At 42.5% G+C, this 19,996-nt stretch overlaps 1 protein-coding gene across 4 annotated transcripts in view; it reads left to right on the top strand.

Moving 5' to 3' along the window:
• Positions 1 to 19,321, top strand: part of atrn (attractin) — a 178,025-nt gene extending 158,704 nt beyond the window's left edge. For all 4 annotated transcript variants that reach the window (XM_074660833.1, XM_074660834.1, XM_074660835.1 and 1 more), the window contains 2 exons: positions 5,180 to 5,294; positions 11,979 to 19,321. In XM_074660833.1, coding sequence (XP_074516934.1) covers positions 5,180 to 5,294; positions 11,979 to 12,103 — 240 coding nt within the window. In that variant the 3' untranslated portion in view covers positions 12,104 to 19,321. The remainder of the gene's footprint in view (positions 1 to 5,179; positions 5,295 to 11,978) is intronic.
• Positions 19,322 to 19,996: the final 675 nt, after the last annotated feature.

The following is a 19,996-nucleotide window of genomic DNA, read 5'->3' on the forward strand; positions in this document are numbered from 1 at the left end:
CTAGTTATTGAGTCATTACTCATTTATCACACACAAAGCTGTAAGTGATATTAATGTTTCGTCACCCTGAGGGACAATGTTGTCTTTTACTGTTATCAAATGGAAAACAAAACTGCAAATTTGCTCTCTTTTAGTATTTAATTAGGAGACTTTTATCTGGTTCACTCCCACCTCTCTCGTGAGTGTTAAAGAAGCGTCTCTAAAGTGTTTCCGGAGTGGGACCCGAGCCTCTTTGACTATAATTAATGAATTTTACTGTGATTTTAGTTTTATTTAAGTTGACTAAATTAAAGAAAAGAATAAAACACTTTTTTAATTAGAGTATTTCTTCTCTCTTTGCTATTTTCTTCTGTCTTCTGACAGTTTAAATATAAAACAAAAGTTCATTTTATTAAACCGAATGTTTGGTACAATTTATGGACGGTCTTTTTCCAGCAATAGCCATTCGAAGTATTATTTGCGTTCTGTAATAGCCTCTCCTTACTAGATAGTAGTTTACATTAGTGGTGGAGTCCGCCTTTCTTGTGTGGGATTCAATGGGAACCTAGAGTATGTACAGTATGTCATTAGAGCTGCCTCCTCTTAGTCGATAAGTCAACTACTCGATCGTTTTGGTCTTTGTCGACTGAGATTTCTTTAGTTGATTATTTGTTTTTTATGATTTTTTCATGCTGAATGACTTATTTCTAAGAAACTTATGAGCACACAAAAAAAGTTATTTTTATAAAACGGTCACTACATCCTGACAGTAGTACATGAAACAGGTTACCTGAAAAAAATCATGTTCCTCTGTGTTCTCCGGTGCTCCTAACGGCATCTGCAAGATTTCACAGACCGGAGGAAAACAAGCAGTCAGAGCTGATCTGAGGTCCGCTGTCCAGCAACCATCTATGAGAGCCAGCTGTCAATCACTCATGAACTTTGACCAAACAGTCAAACTAGGCAGCGCTACAACCGACAGATCGATTGCATTAATATGTTGAAGAAACTGTTAACTTTGACAGCCCTAAATAATAGTAATACTGCAAATGCAAGGGCTTTCATCAGAGGGCCATAGGCTCATTTACCAATGTGTTACCTCATTCAACAATATATAGTGACTTTAACAGACATTATTTAAATGAAAATCTTTGAGATTATTACTGTAAGGATTGTAACTTTGAAAGGTTGTAAACCTCTTTGTGTCCCACTATTAAGACCTTCAAGCAAGCAGTTCATGTGAGACAAACCCACACGATGAGATAAAACTGTGATGAATGTCACAGTCAAATCACTTTATATACCGTCATGCTGTTTATTTGAGGTAAGATGATTTGCAGCGTCTCTCTCACATCAGTGGTGTTGTTGCTTCTAGTGTTTGTCATAATTAAAACCACTTTTTTTTTCATAGAAACCTGTTTTCACTTTTCTGGAACGACTCGTCCTCACTGGCTCGTTATCATTCTGTATTTTTTTTTCTATTTACTTTGCTAAGGAGGATAAATACATCCGTGTGTAATGGCTGGTTGTTTGACGCTGCCAATCTTCTCGGCAACGGTTTTGTTTGTTTATGCCAATTATTTTAAATACTATATTTTGAATACATAATTAACCGTCATTAACGTTTCTTTTAGAATTAACGTTGATATTAAAGTCGCACCTCCAAAAGAGGCAATATAGGAAAGACAAATGAAAGAGAGAGGGAGTGAAAGGAAATGTTATTTTCTTAAAAGGAAAGCATTTAATAGAAGAAGACGCTCTGTTTATATTTAATATGCGTCTGTCTGAGTCTCAGGATGGATGCTGTACAGATCGTGAAGCCCTTTGGGACAAACTTGTCTTAATTTCAGCCTCTTTAAATAAACTTGACTTGACAAGAGAAGACAGATAATCAAGGAGTTGAAGATGGAGAGGATATAAAACAACGCGGTGACCCCGACCTACTTAGTTTGTTTACATTAATCATGCTCATTTCTCAAAGTCAAAGCACCGTGTTAATGATTTATTGTCACGGATCCAGCGTGTCAGAGTTGAGGTGCTGTGCATAACTTCGGTATCCAAACATGTGTCAGGAGTATTCGTCATTTTTCCTATTAGTTGTTGATGCTGCTGCCGGTTTGACTGCAGTGGTTCCAGTCCGCCCCTCTACGAGCACATTTGTCTGATCTGAACTGTTCCCCCCTGTCACTTCTTGGGTGGGGGATGTAACGCTACATGCATGTGAGCGCAGCTGAGAAATTGCTGCAAGCTCAGAGGCATGCACGCAAAGCATACACAACCTCTTAATAACCTTCTCTGTCCAAAGACACATGAACACAGTGAGTCCTCAGCGGCAGAGAACAATATACACACAATCAGACAGGCTGTCATATTGAAATTACACACTGTGAGTCCCTTTCAGACAAACTGGCTTTATTATCTGTTAAAGTAATTGGCTTTTTGGTCTTTCAAACATGTGTATTCTTTACATAATTATCCCTTAACAGCTTTTTTTAAAATGACGTTACCATTACAGATGGAGCGGCTAGAGCGGCTGCTTTACACATCTAATCATCCCTAATAAACGCTGTCATCAATTTAGTCACTTATCAGACGGTTGTATATAATCTGACGACGTCCACGCAGACTCAGAACTGATGAGACATTAGATCACGACTATCTTAATTCCTCACATGCTGTATGTAGCCTAAAGCTTTATGCTGGGTGTTCATACTGTAAGCAGTCTGCATTAATGAAATTGGAAAATGTAGGGAAACAGATGCTTATGTGGTTTTCCAAGTTACTGTTTGGTTTCCTCTTGCATGCAGGAGGAAAAGAAACAAATAAAAACACACAGCCCAACAGGCAACAACACTGTCTGTAAAGGGGAGACTGGTGGGTACCCATAGAACCCATTTTCATTCACATATGTGGAGGTCAGAGGTCAAGGGACCCCTTTGAAAATGGCCATGCCAGTTTTTCCTCGCCAAAAGTTAGCGTAAGTTTGGAGCGTTATTTAACCTCTTTCGCAGCAAGCTAGTATGACATGGTTGGTACCAATGGATTCATTAGGTTTTGTAGTTTGATATGAGCCCACTACAAACTAAAAATTGCAAGTTGCGTTAATGCATTAAAGAAATTAGTGGCGTTAAACAAATTTGCGTTATTATGTTAACTTTCACAGACCCTTTTTTTGCGTGTTTATTCATTCTGTTTAAACCCGATATTTCTGCACAGTTGCAGATAAAGATACACTAATATTATTAGTATTATATTATATTATTTGTAGAATTAGATTCCAGTGACAGCTGCCCGACTCGGGTGATCCAAACATTTCCGAAAACTCCTTTCCGTTGCAAAGTCCAAAAAATAGACGTAATCATATCCAAAATTCACAAAATGTTTTTATCCAACAAAATATTCTGCTTCAATCCATAATTGTTGGTATTTAGCCTTTCAAAAACAACATTCATACTGCGGTCAAAAACAGTTTGCTTTCCCGCTTGCCGCACACAAAGAGAGCCACCTGTATTAACAGGGCAGTCTAGCAACAGTCTCATAGCACCATAAATTGCATTTATATAACCACAATAAAAAGGTCATGAAGTCATAAAATATGACGACAGACATTCAAACCTTCATTCGTAAACCTCAAAAGAAGCTTTGAATGTAAAAGAAAAAAAGACCTTCTGTATATTCAAATATGCATTTACATATTTCTTCTTCTTCGTTGCTGCGACCCCACAGTTACCCATAACACCCTTTGCTGTGTAGACCCACAGAGACGGCTACGTGCATCTTCTGAGAGCCATAATTCCAGCCTCAGAAGGCACAGCTGTACATTTCTATAACACAGGATGTGTTATAGAAATGTTAATATGTCCAACTCCAGTAAGATTGCGGTCGTGGCTTTTACAGAAAACTGATTTTGCTGGCTTATTCATACATGAGACGGACATTACCAGCACATTTACTGAGTGAACAGCTCGTCTGTAAAGGGTTTATTCATCCACTAACTCACATACAGTGCAAATAACAGAGGATAAAATGTTATAACCAGGCAGACACACATCTGTAGGGGCATAAACACATACAGAATCCCTCTCAGTTACAACATCAGCTGATCTGAATCCAAATACACATATACGCACACATACAGAGGCATCCAGGTCTTTATGCCACTTCCCCAGCTACCTGTGTGACAGCCTGTGTATCCTGCTGGTATGAAAGGTAAGCCTCGGAGAGACGGAGCAGAGAATAATTGTGTAAAATGGGTCAGAGCCTGAATATCATTACTGCCCCGCTTCCCATGTGTACACTTACACTCTGTATGTGTGTATGTGTGAGACCAGCTGTGACGAATCTGTGTGTGAGAAGGCGAAAAGTGTGTGTGTGTGTGTGTGTGTGTGTATACAGTTGCATGTGAGTGTGAAAACTGTGTGTGTGTGAGGAATGTGTGTGTCACTCTCCTGCGGCATTGCCACTTGGGGCGTTAAGCTCAACTCTCCAGAGTATAAAGACCGGCGTGGGAAGGGATTGAACTTGTGTTCGGAGTGTGTGTTTGTGTGTGTGTGTGTGTGTGTGTGTGAGAGGCAATGTCAGGAGTGTGTGAAACCATGCCATGGCCCAGTTTCCTGTCCGGCTCAGGAATTTGAAATACAGAGTGAGAGATGGATGGCGAGGACGAGATAGGGAAGCTATCTTTATGCGCTTGATGTCGCAGCGTTCTCCATATCCTCCGTCAGGGTAAACCCATGAATATTGTACGAGGCGAGCGTCAGCAGATCCGGCCAGTGTTAACAGGCGGGAAACTCATCCCCCACATATGGATGAGTTGCTGATAAACAGGAGATATTGAGTCAGGTGTGTGTGAGGCAGCCTGCAGCGTCAGGAGTGCACCACTGACACAAATCTGCGCTCCCGGGGCCCGCCACTCGATATCCAGTCGCGGCCCCGCGCTGCACACAGGCGGCATTGTCATGAATTTGTGCGCAGTGGGGGAATTTGGGAGGGTGGGGGAATCCAATTTGTGCCCGCAGATCAGTCCGTGTATCTCCAGTTATTTTCTTCCTGGTTGCCGTGCATGTCGCTGACACAAACAAGAACAGCAACAGCAAAGCCTCTGTTATCCGCGTCTTTGAAAATGGCGTGTGTTCACCAGGATTTGAGAGAACTTGTGATGTGTAATTTTCTTTTTCTTTTTCTGTTTTCCTCTCCGCAGTCCGTCCCAAAGCCCATCGCCCTCGAGCCTTGCTTTGGCAACAAAGCCGCCGTGCTCTCCATCTTCGTGCGGTTACCCAGGGGCACCGGCGGCATCCCTCCTCCAGGACAGTCTGGTAAGACGCAGCCGCCGGATCCTTTCGCTTGTGTTCCTTCCTCACGTCATCTGTCTTTGTTTGATTGTTGTTCACTTTTTTAACACCGCCTCCCCTTGATCCACCTTCCTTCCTCCGTCTTATGAAGTTCTTTTATGCTCTTTTGGCTGGTTTCACTTCCTTTTCTTTTATTCAGCTTTTGTTGTTTTCCTTCAGAGTGTTACCTCATGTCCGCGGTAAGGTGGTAAAACTGAAAACACTGTTTACATCCGCAGATGACTTCTGTCCACACTGGAGATTTCAGGTCTCTAAAAAAAAGCAAACCCCTTTATTCTTCCCAAACAACAAAACTGTGTTACATCCTGGATGCTCTTCTGAGTCTCCGCTTGTTAAATGTGTTTTCTTCTGGTTAAAGGTGCGATGTGTAATACCTGGCCACATGCTCCAAACAAACAAAGGGGGAAACCTACTGGGTCCATACAGTCTAACTTTACAATCATCAGTTATTGTAAAAAAGCCAACTACTAACTCACAGCTGGGCAAGGATACGCAAAATGAGTCCTTAGAGCTGGTCAGAATAACACTGCTATATTGTAATCTTCACATGTGGCGTCTGCCTATATTGTGTTTACTGTGCCACTTTTGCCTCTCGAGATTCAAGTGGTATTACAAGACAGGACGGGCCGGGGCTTGCTGGTTAGCATGCTCATTTCAGTAGATATCTGCAACACAACACATAGACGTCTTTGACATAACGTCAACACTGAAACCTCTTAACATTCTGTTGATGTTAGTTCATTTTTGGAATATTTTAAACTAAAACTCTGGCCAGACTTGACACATTGCTCCTTTTTAAGGTGGTTTCAACATAGCTGAACACACGATTTAGTTGTCCTCATTCACATCATGTATTTATCTGTTTCTGCTGTCTGGTAAGCGACTATAAATATAAATCACAGTGATTTGATTGTGGCTCTTAAGTGCCACCTCTTAACCAGGTACGTAAACAGTAATTTCTGTGTTGCCGCAGCAGTCCATCAATCAAATCAGTATTCTGTGCCGGTGAAGTCATCTGCTAACAGAAACATAAATGCATATCAACACCTGTATTGTCATCACATATTTTGGCATTAACAATGAGGGATCTCGGAGAGAGCTGGAGCTGACAGGAAGTTGGCTTCCTGCCTGTACTTGTCTGAGCGCTGTGAGCCGGGGCGTTGTCATTGTTTTGGAGAAGCTTTATTTTTCTCATCCCTGTTAGAATGTGAGAGCAGCGTTTTCAGAGTCATCGACCCTGGAGAGCTATTCACAAAAAACACTGTTTTGGGGATTCAAAAAAATGAACTCAAAGGCCAAGACGGTAGGAAAAACAGACGCAGCCAGCTTAGTCAAGGCTGGTCTATAAACCAGACAAAGTGGACCACTGGGCACCAGACCTCTATGGCAAATTAATTAATTGCATTTATGAAATTTGCACCTCTATAATATAACATCAACAAATTACTAAGGATTTTTTAACTGGTTATGAAACAGTCTCAATTTAATACTGATGCCTCTATATGACCTACATAAGTAAACGAGACTATTAGCGAGAAGATTGGCTATTTCTATATAGTTAATCTTAATGCTTGTTATCGATACCACTGGGTCGGATTCCACGAAAAATCATGCAGCTTCAGAAACTCCTGTCTGCGGCAGACAGACCCAGATCCGGCTTCGCTGCCACCTTCGTCCTACAGTCAAAGCGTCCTACAAAAAAAAGAAAGAAAATCCCAAAAATGTCGGAAAAAAATCTGAAAAATGTCAACAACAAAAAAATATGAAAAATGCCTGAAAAGTAGCGGCTCCTCTTCCAGCCTCCATGTCCGAAAAATGTAAAAAAAAAAAAAAGATAATCCGAAAATTAAAAAAAAAAAATCTGAAAAATGTCGAAAAAAAAATGTCGAAAAAATGGACAAATGGAAAAATGTCTGAAATGTTTTTTAAAAAATCCAAAAAATGTCGGAAAAAAATCTGGAAAATGCCTGAAAAGTAGCGGCTCCTCCTCCAGCCTCCATGTCCGAAAAATGTCAAAAAAAAAGAAAGAAAATCTGAAAAATGTCCGGAAAAATCTGAAAAATGTCAAAAAAAAAAAAAAAGAAAGAAAATCCGAAAAATGTCAGAAAAAAATCTGATTTGTTTTTGAAAAATTTCGGAAAAAAAGGCTGGAAAATATTTTTAAAAAATTTGAAAAATGTCATAATTTGTTTTATAAAAAATCCCCAAAATGTCGAAAAAAAAAGGTCAAAAGAAAAGGAAAAAAATTCCTGAAAAATAGCAGCTCCTCTTCCAGCCAGGTACAGAGCTTTGCCTCGCTGCTCCGCCGGTCCCCTCATTGCTGGGCACGCTGGAGGGGAGGGAGACACGGGGAGAACCAGAACCAGGACTGCATGGGGCAGACTGCCAGACCCTGCTGCAGTAAAATGAGAGGTTTTCTAAAGGGACTCTGGTGCTTGGAAACCCTACACAGTGACCACCAAAATCTACACAAAATGGAAGTTCCATGTAAAGTTCCTGTGTTACAGAGGGTGTACTCGCGTTATGCAAATCCCTAGAAAAAGTTGTTTTAAATAAAATTACCGTAACGGAAAACCTGTGGCCAGGTGGTACAGGAGTACTGGTTGGTCTCTGGGTCTGTGGGGATAATGAAGCTGCCACCTACAGTATATTCTGCTGTTTGCACTAATGGGAACTTGGAGGCTACGTGGTCCATACACCCGGGAGTCGGGAGGTCAGAGGGCCAATTTTTGCCCCGGGGCCAACGGATTAATTCAGCCATGCATAAAGCAGGGACATGGTCTTACATATAATATCTTAGAACAAGTATTTGCAGTTTCTGTCAGTCTCTACGCTGCACATTACATTTAGACACAAGATTAACTTCACAGAAATGTCTCTCTGCATTTTTTGTAAAACCAAACAGAAGGAGTTTCCTCCAAAGCAAACAGAACAAAAAGTTATTTTTCTTTTCCCCGACAGTGAAATCCTCTTACATAAAATGAGGGAGGATAGAAATAACACCTCGGACTGGTGATCCTCAGCGACAGAAGAGGAGAATCATGGATTATGGAATATGTGGTCCACATATGTGAAAGACACTGACAGAATCATAAAACAGAGGCTACCGATCATCTTGACCATGGTCTCATTTGTTTACAGTAGGCCTGTTAAAATGAACGCGATAATAACATGTTAACGCACGGTCGTTTTGACGCCACTAATTTCTTTAAAGCATTAATTTGGGATTTTCAGGTTGTAGCGAGCTCAGTTTTAAAGCTATAGTCATACTAGCTTCTCTCCAAGGAGGTTAAATAACGCTCCAAACTTACGCTAAATTTTGGCGAGGACAAACTGGCATGGCCATTTTCAGAGGGGTCCCTTGACCTCTGACCTCCAGATATGTGAATGTAAATGGGTTCTATGGGTACCCACGAGTCTCCCCTTTACAGACATGCCCACTTTATGATAATCACATGCAGTTTGGGGCAAGTCATAGTCAAGTCAGCACACTGACACACTGACAGCTGTTGTTGCCTGTTGGGCTGCAGTTTGCCATGTTATGATTTGAGCATATTGTTTTTATGCTAAATACCTGTGAGGGTTTCTGGACAATATCTATCATTGTTTTGTGTTAATTGATTTCGAATAACAAATATGACTTATATACTATATACTTAGACTACAGGCTGTGTTACCTTCATCACAATGCTCAAATATTTTGCGGCTACAGACAGATTTTTTTTTTTTTCTTTGCCTAAAATGGCTCTTTTGATAGTAAAGGTTGCTGACCCCTGGACTAGTATCAAGGGAAATTAAGCTTTTGATTAGAGCATTAAATACTTGACAAATCTCCCTTTAATGTACATTTTTAACAGAAAAAAATGTGTGATTAATTTACGATTAATCGCAACTACGGACAATCATGTGATTAATCACGATTAAATGTTTTTATCGATTGACAGCCCTAGTTTAGTTATTCAGTGCTGCAGCGCTCTCTCTTTGCTCTCTGTGTGTTTCCCTCATTCTGTCTTCTCAGTCCTGTGTGGTGAAATGAAGGCTGCAGCCTGTTTGTTGCTTTCTCTCTCATCTGTTTCCTCCCGTCATCATCTTTCCGTCTGCATGTTGTCTTCTCTGCGCTCAGAAGCGTTCTGCAACTCTCGAGTTCTTTTTATTTTCCTCCTCTCTTCCCTCTTGTCTGTGAGTTCTGGGTTTAAAGTGCAGTCTGGTGTCTTTTTCTTGCATTTCCCTGTGCTCTCTCTTCCCCCCGTTCTTTCTCTTCCTCCCTCTTTCTGATAGCGCTGAGAATTGAGCCCATGTCTTGCTTTCATCCTCTGCTGTGTCACTCGCTCTCTTTACATTCCCATCCGTCCTTCATCTGTTTCCCTTATCTTTCTTTCCAAGACAGCCTGATAGGACCCAGGACTAAGCACTTCACTTGCCTTTTTCTTACAAGTTATTTCTTCTTCTTTTCTGTCTTCTTCAAGGACTCAAACTTGATTCCTTTTCTGTCTTTTTTTCCCCCCTCTCTTCTGTGTTTTACAGCCTCTTTGCCTCCCACAGTTGCAGTCCCCAGACCATCAGTGTGCCCCAAGCCCCTATTAATTACCACATAGTCCTTTTGTCATAACAAAACCCGCCTCGGCTCTCAGCGGAGCTCTCCCTCGGGCGGCTTTTGTTGAGACCATGTTAAGTCGTGTTCCTACCATCTCCTCATGCCCGCGAGGATCCCCTGTTAAAACGCTTTTAACTTGCTTCCCATCTGTCCGCGTTCGTTTTGAATCCGCGGGCTGCTGTCACGACCTCACACAGCACATCTGTTTACAGTTAAGCTCGTTCAAAAATGGCCGCTTTCCTTATCCTCCAAACAGCCAACAGGAGGTCAGCTCCGTAGACCAGCTCTGATTTGTATCCGAGCCTCATTTGAGTGCTTTGAACCATCCTGCAGCCACTTTTACATCAAGAAACAAGCTAATAGTTTCAGCCTGTTTCGCTGAAGACTATCAGACTTGTCGGATGTGATCCCCGCCTCAGCTTCTTCTCCCGTGGGAATTTGTATTTCGCTGTTGGCCACGTGTTCGTGATCGGTGAGGAAAATGCATCCATCATTGGAGATAAATGGAGTTTATTGGAATTTCATGGCTCAGAGAGTATTAATAAATGTTAATGAAGTGTGGTAGAGGTAAATGATTGCCTGCACTGCCACTCTGTGATCTCACCACCTGTGCGTGTGTGTGTGTGTGTGTGTGTGTGTGTGTGTGTGTGTGTTTGTTGCCGTAGCTGTGTCCCAATTTTACACTAACTCTAAATGAACTTTGTGTACGTAGTGTTTATATTGGGAAGTTTATATCACAAAGTCATAAATACATATGACCTCCAGATATGTGAATGAAAATGGGTTCAATGGGTACCCACGAGTCTCCCCTTTACAGACATGCCCATTTTACGATAATCACATGCAGTTTGGGGCAAAAAAACATTCTGAAATGGTGTATTTGAACATTTCTGCACACTGGGGTCGCTAAACAGTCTTGGAATTACATTAATAGGGGAGGATGGATGGCTTTCTTAGGTAGATAAGACAATAAGGGGGTTTCTGCTCGCCATCCGATCACCGAAAAATGCAATTCTTGCAGAAATCTCCAAATGTCAAAAAGTTTTTGACCCCAAATCACAGCATGGCTTCTTCTATGGTGTTCCTCGAGGTCTTGGTGTTTTAATGTGGTGTTTTGGAGGGATTATTGATCATTTTTAATCAATGCTTGAATGGTAAAAAATGGTTAAATTTAGCACAGAATCTGTGTAACAAGCTCCCAGCTCTCAGATGATGTACACTACATCTATGTGACATCTGCTGTTGACCTGCTATCTCCCCCTAAACACCCCCTGTATCCCCCTAAAAAAGACAAAAACGGGTCTATTGTGGGTCTCAGAGGGTTAATGCAGAGCTCAACTGATACTGGATTTTTTAGGCTTCTACTGATATCAATATGTCAATGTTTCAAAAATCTGATAATGATCTATGAGCCATAAACACATAACATAATCAAACATTTTTGGTCTGAATCCCTCACGTATATATTTTGATAGGATTGTGACTATAATAGTGAGTGGGACATTTTACAGTAGAAATAAACCTTTCAGTGTTCTCTGGCTGATAGAAACTACAGTATGTAATGGATCTGTATCTCATCTGCAGTGAGCTAATGGTTACTGGTGTATCAGTCGGCTCATATTGAAAGGAAATAAAAGCGCAGTAGAGATGTGAATCAATCAAAGACACGGGAGGGCTTTAAATTAAGATTCAATAGCTCATTCAATAGTTGCAAAAAGTCATAATACAGCTCCATAAAGGTTCTGGAAAGCAAAAATATATGTGTGAAATATTTAGTATAAAGATTTTGACTTTTCTCTTTGGACTTCACAGTTTTTATATTTTTCCTCACTAGAAAACTGTATCTTAGTAAATGCTGTTTAAGATAAACTGTGTAACCTTCATCACAATGCTCAAATGTTTGCAGCTCCAGACAGATTTTTAATTTTTTGTTTTGCCTAAAATGTCTCTTTTGATAGTAAAGGTTGCTGACCCCTGGTCTAGATCACAAAATAAGAAATTGATAGCATGTACATCTTTTCTCCTAACTGTGATATGTCTGTGTGTCTGTGCAGGTCTGGCGGTGGCCAGTGCGCTGGTGGACGTCTCTCAGCAGATGTGCGTGGGTTACAAGGAGAAGTCCGGAGGCCTGAGGAACCGCAAACAGCAGCCCACCGCACAGCCATCCACCTGTATCTGACCACGCCCCCCCTGTCCTCCTCTACCACCCCACCACCCAATGCTCTCCCATCAGCTCCCCCCCTCCTTCAGAGACTCCCGCTAGCTCCGCTATGGCAGGGAGAGGTGCATGCTGGGACGCAGGACTGGAACATTTTTGGTGAGGGGCCCGAGTCGTCCGGCGGACTGGAGCCCTCAGCGGGCTTCCCCTCCCTCTCCTCCTACGGGAACTAAGAGTCCCCACAAACTGAATGACTGGACACAAAGAGGGGGGAGCAGTGGAGGGAGGGAGGGAGGGAGGGAGGGAGGGACAGAGCGGGTGCTGACTTCACCCCTTTCCCCTCGAAAAGAAAAAAACATTTTACATTTGTCGACACCGCCTCGTTAGAGTCGAGGCGGCCGCGGCTTGCTGCTAGAAGAGATCCTCGTCTCGTAGTTTTTGAGAAATCCGGAGACTTTGCAACCCTTAATGTTTTTGTTTGACTTAAGTTATTTGTTTTTGTATTGTTTTATTTTGAAAGGCAGGAACAAACTGGACGCGTTCGGCTGCACATGCACACACAAAACACACACACACACACACACACACACACACACACACACACACTTCCAAAAAACCCACCTTCCCAGGCCCCATTTGTTACCCATTTGTAGCCCATTGTCGCCTGCTGTCATGTTCACAGCTCAGCACTGAGGGCTACTGTCACCGGAGCCCTGTACAGTTTGGCCTCCGAGCAAGCTAACAGCATGTTCAGTCTTCCTGTAATGAGGATCCGCTGTAGGAGGCTGGCCGTGCAGCCAATGCCCATCTAAAGAGTCTGTGACATTTCTAATCGGCCTCTGTGTCTTCTGCCGCTTTCTTCTCTGTGGCCTGTCTGGAGCTTTGTCTCTCTCCGTCTCTCTCAGTCTCTGCGGCCATCTGGCTGCCGAGCCAACCACCTTTACAGCCTCTCTGGCAGCGCCGGCCGAGTACAAAACAAGACCGCGGCAACATCTCATCCACGCCGGCTGGCTGGCTGGATCGTAAGCCAGCGCCGATTGAAACCTTTCCAGCTAATTTACTCCTTCAGTTGCAGCGAAAGCCAACGGCTCAGCACACGCAGGTGTGCACGCATGGCTCTCGCACAAACAGCAAAAAAACAGTCGGTGGCGAGAAATATCCCTCTGGTGTTTAACGATTGTCCCTTTTGGCAGCGCTGCGGCCTCGAGCTCATGTGAAACAGGCTTCCTATAGATCGTCTGACTCTGATTGACTGAAGTGATTAGGCTGATCTGCGTGAGGGGAGCACCGGGCAATGGTTCAGCATCCTCTGATCGTTGGCGAAATCCATAGCCTCTAATTGCCGCTCCAGTGTCTCCAAATGCAACGCATGCCGTCCCCCCCCGCCCCCCCACACAATGCAAGAAATCCTGTTGCTCTCGCCCCGCCGTTCGATTGCGATTGTTCCGAGTCCCTGAGCTATCTACTTCTGCCCAATTAGCCCCTGCCACAGTGACATTTGTGTTCATATTGATGCAGCTACAATGGAGCTTCTAATGTCGACATGTAAACTGCACCGGTCCGACAACTCTGAACACTAAGCACACACATACTGTACGTTAGCAGAGCGAGCAGCCACAATGCAAGTGTCAGCGTATTTGCACCTTTTTGTTAAATGGGACTTTTGAATTGGCCACATCTCGTGGAAGACCTCGGGTATTGATTCAAACAACAAAAAAGGAGCGCATTCATCACTTTTTTTTCTTAAAATTGCTTCTTGAAATTATCTTGTTGCCTGGTCTCTTGGGCTTACTCCACGTGTGAGGTTGCTTTAAGCCGCTCCTTTTTTCTATTCTCCCCTTCCTTTTATATCTGCTCTACCTGCTTTCTTTCCGCAGTCCTTATCTGAAATCACTGGTCCATTTTTAAAGAAACATTACTTCTTTTTGTCATCTCGGGGGAGAATGAGGAAAAACACAGAATGAAAAAACACAAAGCAAACACAAGACATAAAAACAGGCTGCTAGTTTGAAACAGGAAGTCATTTTCTGTTTGGTTAAAGCATCGGGGTGTCAGATCTGTCTTTCTTGCCTTTTCTCCTTCAGCACTGAGCAGCAGAGCCGGCTTGAATTAGACCATAATGGTCATCTTTGCAAACCGTAAGTTGCATATATAACACCTGCAGGTTTCTTGACTGATGGCGAAGGCACGCACCGATATAGAAAATATATTTCCTCTTGCCTCAAAGTTATTAACTTCCCGCCCTCGGAAAAGTACAGTAATAGAACATTTTAATAACTCACATTCTGCCCTAAAGAATGCGTCCTATTTAGTTCCAGGCTCTCACATGTGTTCAGCATACTAGAACTGCTCACCGTCTGGTTAAAGGGCACACTTTTAGCACTGTGGAAAAGGTCAGAGCAGAAAGCATGAACAAAGTTGACATTCTGTAATTATAGAGAGCCGGATGAGCTCACAACTCCACTCAGCGACCCCAGCGAGTGTTAAGGAGTCAACTCGGTTCATGCGGGAATCAAAGCACTTCACTCTTACTCTTCATTATCAGGTTCTTTTTTTTTTTTTTTTTTTGCTCTTTTCTCCATTAGAGCAACCTCTTTAAGTCATCATGTCTGCTTTAGGTTTTGAAGCTTAAGCTGTCACTTCTGCAGAGACTTGATGGTGGTAAATAACCATCAAATCATCAGCTGAAAGGGAGAAAATCTGCTCTGCAGTTGGTCAGTTTGTCCACTTTTTGTGATTACAAATTGCAAGAAAAACCTCCCACAAAAAAAAATCCTTTAAGAGTTGCATCAAATGTTATTTCTGTTAGTAACAGCTGTCCTCCTCGCTCTGCTTCTTCTCAGGGTTGCAGAAGTTGCTTTGACTTTATGTTTGTCTGCACTGCCAGTCTGTTTGGCAGGTAACCAACCATCATTTGGAGGTGCTATTCAATTTCACAAATCCTGTTGGGAGGGAACATTTTGGGAGGCTGTGTGGCCCAGAGGAAGGCAATAAATAGTCTTCCATGGATGTATAATAAGAACTGGATACCGGACCCCAAGATGGAGCCTATTCAGTCCAATGAGAACTGCTCACCTACGCCAAAAAAGTTTTCTAGCTTCTGGGTTTACTTCTGCCGTTTGCGGCCCAACTGAATATGCACAGTAGTGTTTCTCCCGCTCGGCCCATAGCCTTTACATTGTGATGATGTCACAGATGTTTCTTGGCACCTTACTACCAATATTACAATATCATGACCCTGCAGATCAGTGGAATAGTGGGAAATCATTGGCAGAAATGCGTATCGACAAAAAAGTTTTCTGGGGTAGGCGACCCGCTGAATATGCACAGTCATATTTCGGCCCCGTCCACAAGTTCCCGATCCTCCCATAAACTTTACATTGTGATGACGTCACAGATGTTTAAATCGCTTTTCTCGGCTCGAGGGAAAGTATTATGAATATAAAACCTTCATGGATCAAAGGGTCTTAATAGAAAGAGTCATAATTGACCTTGTTTGCAGTTCGAGGTGTCCTGTCAACAGTTTTACAGATGTCTCTTTTACAATGGTGGTCTATGGGAAAAATGCTTTTTTGGGCTATAGGGGGATTTTCTGTTGCAATACCACGATTGGCCACTGGAAAAGAAGCTGATTGGTGGTGTGGTATCCAGGTCTTATTATACATCCATGTATTCTTCAGCCTGGGCAGAAAAGGTACCAGTGTGTAGGATTTAGGGGGATCTATTAGTAGAAATGGATTATAAGATGAATAATTATGTTTTTTTATAGTGGACAATCACCTCAGAATAAGAATCGTTAGCTTAGAATGAGCTTCATATCTACATAGGGAGCGGGTCCTCTTCACAAAGTCCGCCATGTTGCACCGCCATGTTTCTACAGTAGTCCAGAACAGACAAACCAGTGAGTGAGAGTTTAACATTTTTACGTTACCTGAAGGTTATCGTAGTTCTCCGACACTCTTGGAGAGGGAGGAATTGGTTGCAATCTGCAACCTCACTTCTAGATGCCACTAAATCCTACACACTGGTCCTTTAATAAACCCTCATGTGGTGCTCCAAGCAGCTTTAAAACAAAAGTTAACAATTGTTTGGAGTAAAAAATGTGACCCTGAGCTGATGGAGACGAGAGAGAGGCGAGCAACGTAACCTGAGCAGTCACATGACCCATCATCCAAATAGGTGAAGTGCTTCTGTCACTGTAATGCCTGAAGCGTACACGTCCTCCGCAGCATCAGCAGCACTCTCACTTTAACAGGAGCAGCTCTGAGATCAGCCAACATATATATGATTTTCTGTAGGAGAAATGTTTAATTCCACAATGCTCTCTTCCCGTTTAAAGAAACACACATTCATCTGTGACGATATTCAGTGTAACTGCTGTCATCTTCTGTTGCAAGTTTTATTTAATTTCACACGAAGCAGAGATCTCATTTCGCAAAGAAACTCTTCATATAAGAATCCGTTCTACGGCTGATTCAAATGTACTGTAGTAATAATCTCACAAAGAATGAAGATTGTTGTTGTTTTTTTTCCTTTTTTCTTTTTTTTCTTTTGTAAATGAATGTAAAATGAAATACTGTCTGTGCAGCCAAGGTAAATCTGTAAACTGGAGCTCACTGGGGGCGGTTTGTGAGTCCCAGCAGTCCCTGCTGTCATCAGTCCCCTCTCTGGCCCCGGGCCGACGGGGCGCTTCAGTGGTTAACGCTGCAGCACAGTGACTGAGAGGTCACGGGGTCACAACGTGTAAGAGCTGCCGTGTCTTGTCGAAGATGTACTGAGAACGATGTGGCCTGCCCAGAGCGTAGCAAACCATGATCTTTTTTTCTGCTTGATGGTTCAGACGAGCAGATCCTGGGTCCGATAGTGTTTACGCATCCATCTTAGATGTTTGTTTTTTTACCTCCACGGTTTGATTAATCTTTGAAACTAAACTATTTATTTGATTTAGTCGTCCTGTGTGGCCAGTCTCATCTATTTGAAGTGATGAAAAACAAACTCTATTATCTGTAAATACTATTTGACCCAAATCTGCTGCCTCACGCTGGGTTCCTACACAGGTCTGCAAAGTCTCAAAGCATCTAAAGTGATTAGGAATAGGGAGGAAGAAAAAGTTGCAGTTTCAACAGTTATTGAACACCTTTGACCCCTGGTCCTCCCACGCAGGCGTTTTCATTTATTTTTGGCTGATTGGACGTCTTTTCAGGTGTGTGGGCGTCTCCAGACGCTGCTTGACTGACATCTCCCTCACTCTCCTTTTAGTTTTGTTAACACCTGTGAAGGTGGGACTAAATTAGACCTCTATGAGGGGGGGCTGGACAATATGACCTAAAATCTAAATCATGATTATTCATTACATTAACCTTGATCATGATAAATATAATGTCCTGCTCTATAGGAGCCACAGCCAACCTGTCACGGCTCGGCTTGTGTCGTCGTGCAGGTGACGAGAAAGAAATCATGTTCAGCTTTTAAAGGTCCCATATCGTAAAAAGTGAGATTTTCATGTCTTTTATATTATAAAGCAGGGTTAAGTGCTATATAAATATTGTTAAACTATCAAAACGCTCAAAATACGGAGAAATACACTCAGCCCGTATTCAGAAACTGTGCGTTTAAAACGAGCCGTTAGGATTTCTTTCCATTTGTGATGTCACAAATATACAATATATAGATCATCACACGGTTTTAAACGTAAACATTCTAAATGTGACCCAGTTTATTTCCTGTTGCAGTGTATGTAAATAACATCAGCTGACAGGAAGTAAACATATACCCAAACTGTTGCCTAGCAACGCAATTCCGTTGAAATGCACTAAAACGGAGCGTTTAAGACAGAGGGTGAATACAGGTATATTCAGGCAGACAGTATGAGGAAAATAAAGGGTTTTTTGAACATTACAGCATGTAAACATGTTCTAGTAGAAACACAAAATACAAGTATGAACCTGAAAATGAGCACGATATGGGACCTTTAATATTTTTGGATTGGAGTTTAGTTTTACTCTTACGTTCCTGTACGTACTTTCAGATATCGGCATTATTTGACTGTTTCCTGATAGTTTTCAGCCGTGTTGCAGCTGTGTTAAAGGTGTCCTGTGGAGGTCGGATGCGTTATTTTTTCCGCAGACTGTTGGCAACACGGTAAAAAAAAAGACCTTTCAATCATTCCCGTCCACCCCGTGTGTGTCTAAACTGGAGGGTGTCAGAAGTGTTTTTTACTCTACAGATATGCTCTCATTTTAATCTGGTCAGCAGCTGTCTGCACGGCTCCATCTCACCTGTGTCTCACGTAACCGCAACCTGAACTGAAGCGTTTATTTACGCTTCAGGTCTATTTTTTGTTGACAATACGTGCGTAAACGCGAGGTTGATGCCAAATAAAACAGCAGCGTGTGCTGTGGATCTTTATCCAGTCATGATAACCATAACCATTATGTAGCCTAATTCTAATGAAATCAAAGAGATCAGACATCCGGCCCGCTACAGTTACATAATGAACCGCAAATATCTTTACACTTCCCAACAACTCGCCGGGCGCATCGTCTGGTGCAAAACTCATTCCCGGCTGTCTGTGATTGGCTAGTAGTGCCAGAAATGTAGTTATTTAATGCAAACTATGATCTTTTCCTAAATCCTTGTTGCCTAAACCTAATGATACGTGTCCACCGGGGCTTTTTTATCGCGAGGGCACGCACCGCTTCCCAGCATTAGACGCCTAGTGGGCTGCCAGTAGACACAACACACTCAGCACCTGATTGGACGAACGCTTTCCCTCCGTATGCTGCTGCTCCCAGCTTTCAAACCAGAAACAACATTGAGGCTCGTTTGGAAACTTTCTTCTCTTATTTCACGAGAATAGTTCACTGAAATGTGTTTCTGAAAACATTTGAGGTGAGAAATAAGTCATGCAGTTGCTGAATCTGTCTTTATTTTAGATCGACAACGTTTATTTTAAAAGATTCTCGGAGTTTCGAGAGGCGGCGAGTCGCGTCGGACGCCCGTGATTTGCATAAAGTAGACTAGATCTCAACTTTATGCAAATGAGGAACGGCCGTCGTGGAGCTTCGTCTCTCGAATCGCACCGCCACGCTACCAGAATGCATTGCACGGCTGCTTACATAGAGAATGAATGGGAAGCGTGGAAAGGACAGATCCTGTGGACATGTACCATAAGGAGATTTCTGGCAGAAAGTACTGAAGGCAAACTTCTCCCATGTGCGCTCAATTTCTGGGGAAAAAGGCTGAGCAGCGGCGCCGTATTCAGGTCTTATTATGCATCCATGTATTCTTCAGCCTGGGCAGAAAGGTACTTCCTCCACTAACTTAAGTTGTCCCGCTCGTTTCCATCAAAACATTGATCTAAAACTCCACAGGTTACCTTTAAGTTAAGTTGTGATGTATGCAAACTAGCAGAACTCCAACTTGTGATCAATGGCTTTTATTTTGCTACACTATGTGGAAAAACATGTGCCCGTATGGCTTTGAGTGATCTTGATTGCTAAGTTCAGATCATCAGAAAACGGCGTAACTGAAAAGTCCTGTGTGGTTGTGTCTGGTGTTTAAAAATCCCACAATTGTTTATGTAAAAATGCACCTTTTTTTCCTGAACAAGCTGCAGTAGAGAGGAGTGTCCCAGCCTTCCCAACCCCACCAGAGAAATCAAAACTTAAGAGCACAATACAAACCTTCACCCTGTCCAGAGAAAGCTGGGCTCACTGAGGTTAAATCTTTTAACCCACCAAAGCTCTGTTGGTAAACATGAACATAACTGTGTGCACTGTACTGATGCTGCATTACAGGACTCCCCGGGTCCTAAAAGTTCAGATTTTCCACATGATTACCTCTCGCCATCATTCAGAGCTGCCGGGGTGTGAAGTGGCCCCCGAGCTGCTCAAAATATCTGCGAGGTAGTGT

Source organism: Sebastes fasciatus, chromosome 15 (assembly GCF_043250625.1).
Source record: "Sebastes fasciatus isolate fSebFas1 chromosome 15, fSebFas1.pri, whole genome shotgun sequence".
Lineage (NCBI taxonomy): Eukaryota > Metazoa > Chordata > Actinopteri > Perciformes > Sebastidae > Sebastes > Sebastes fasciatus.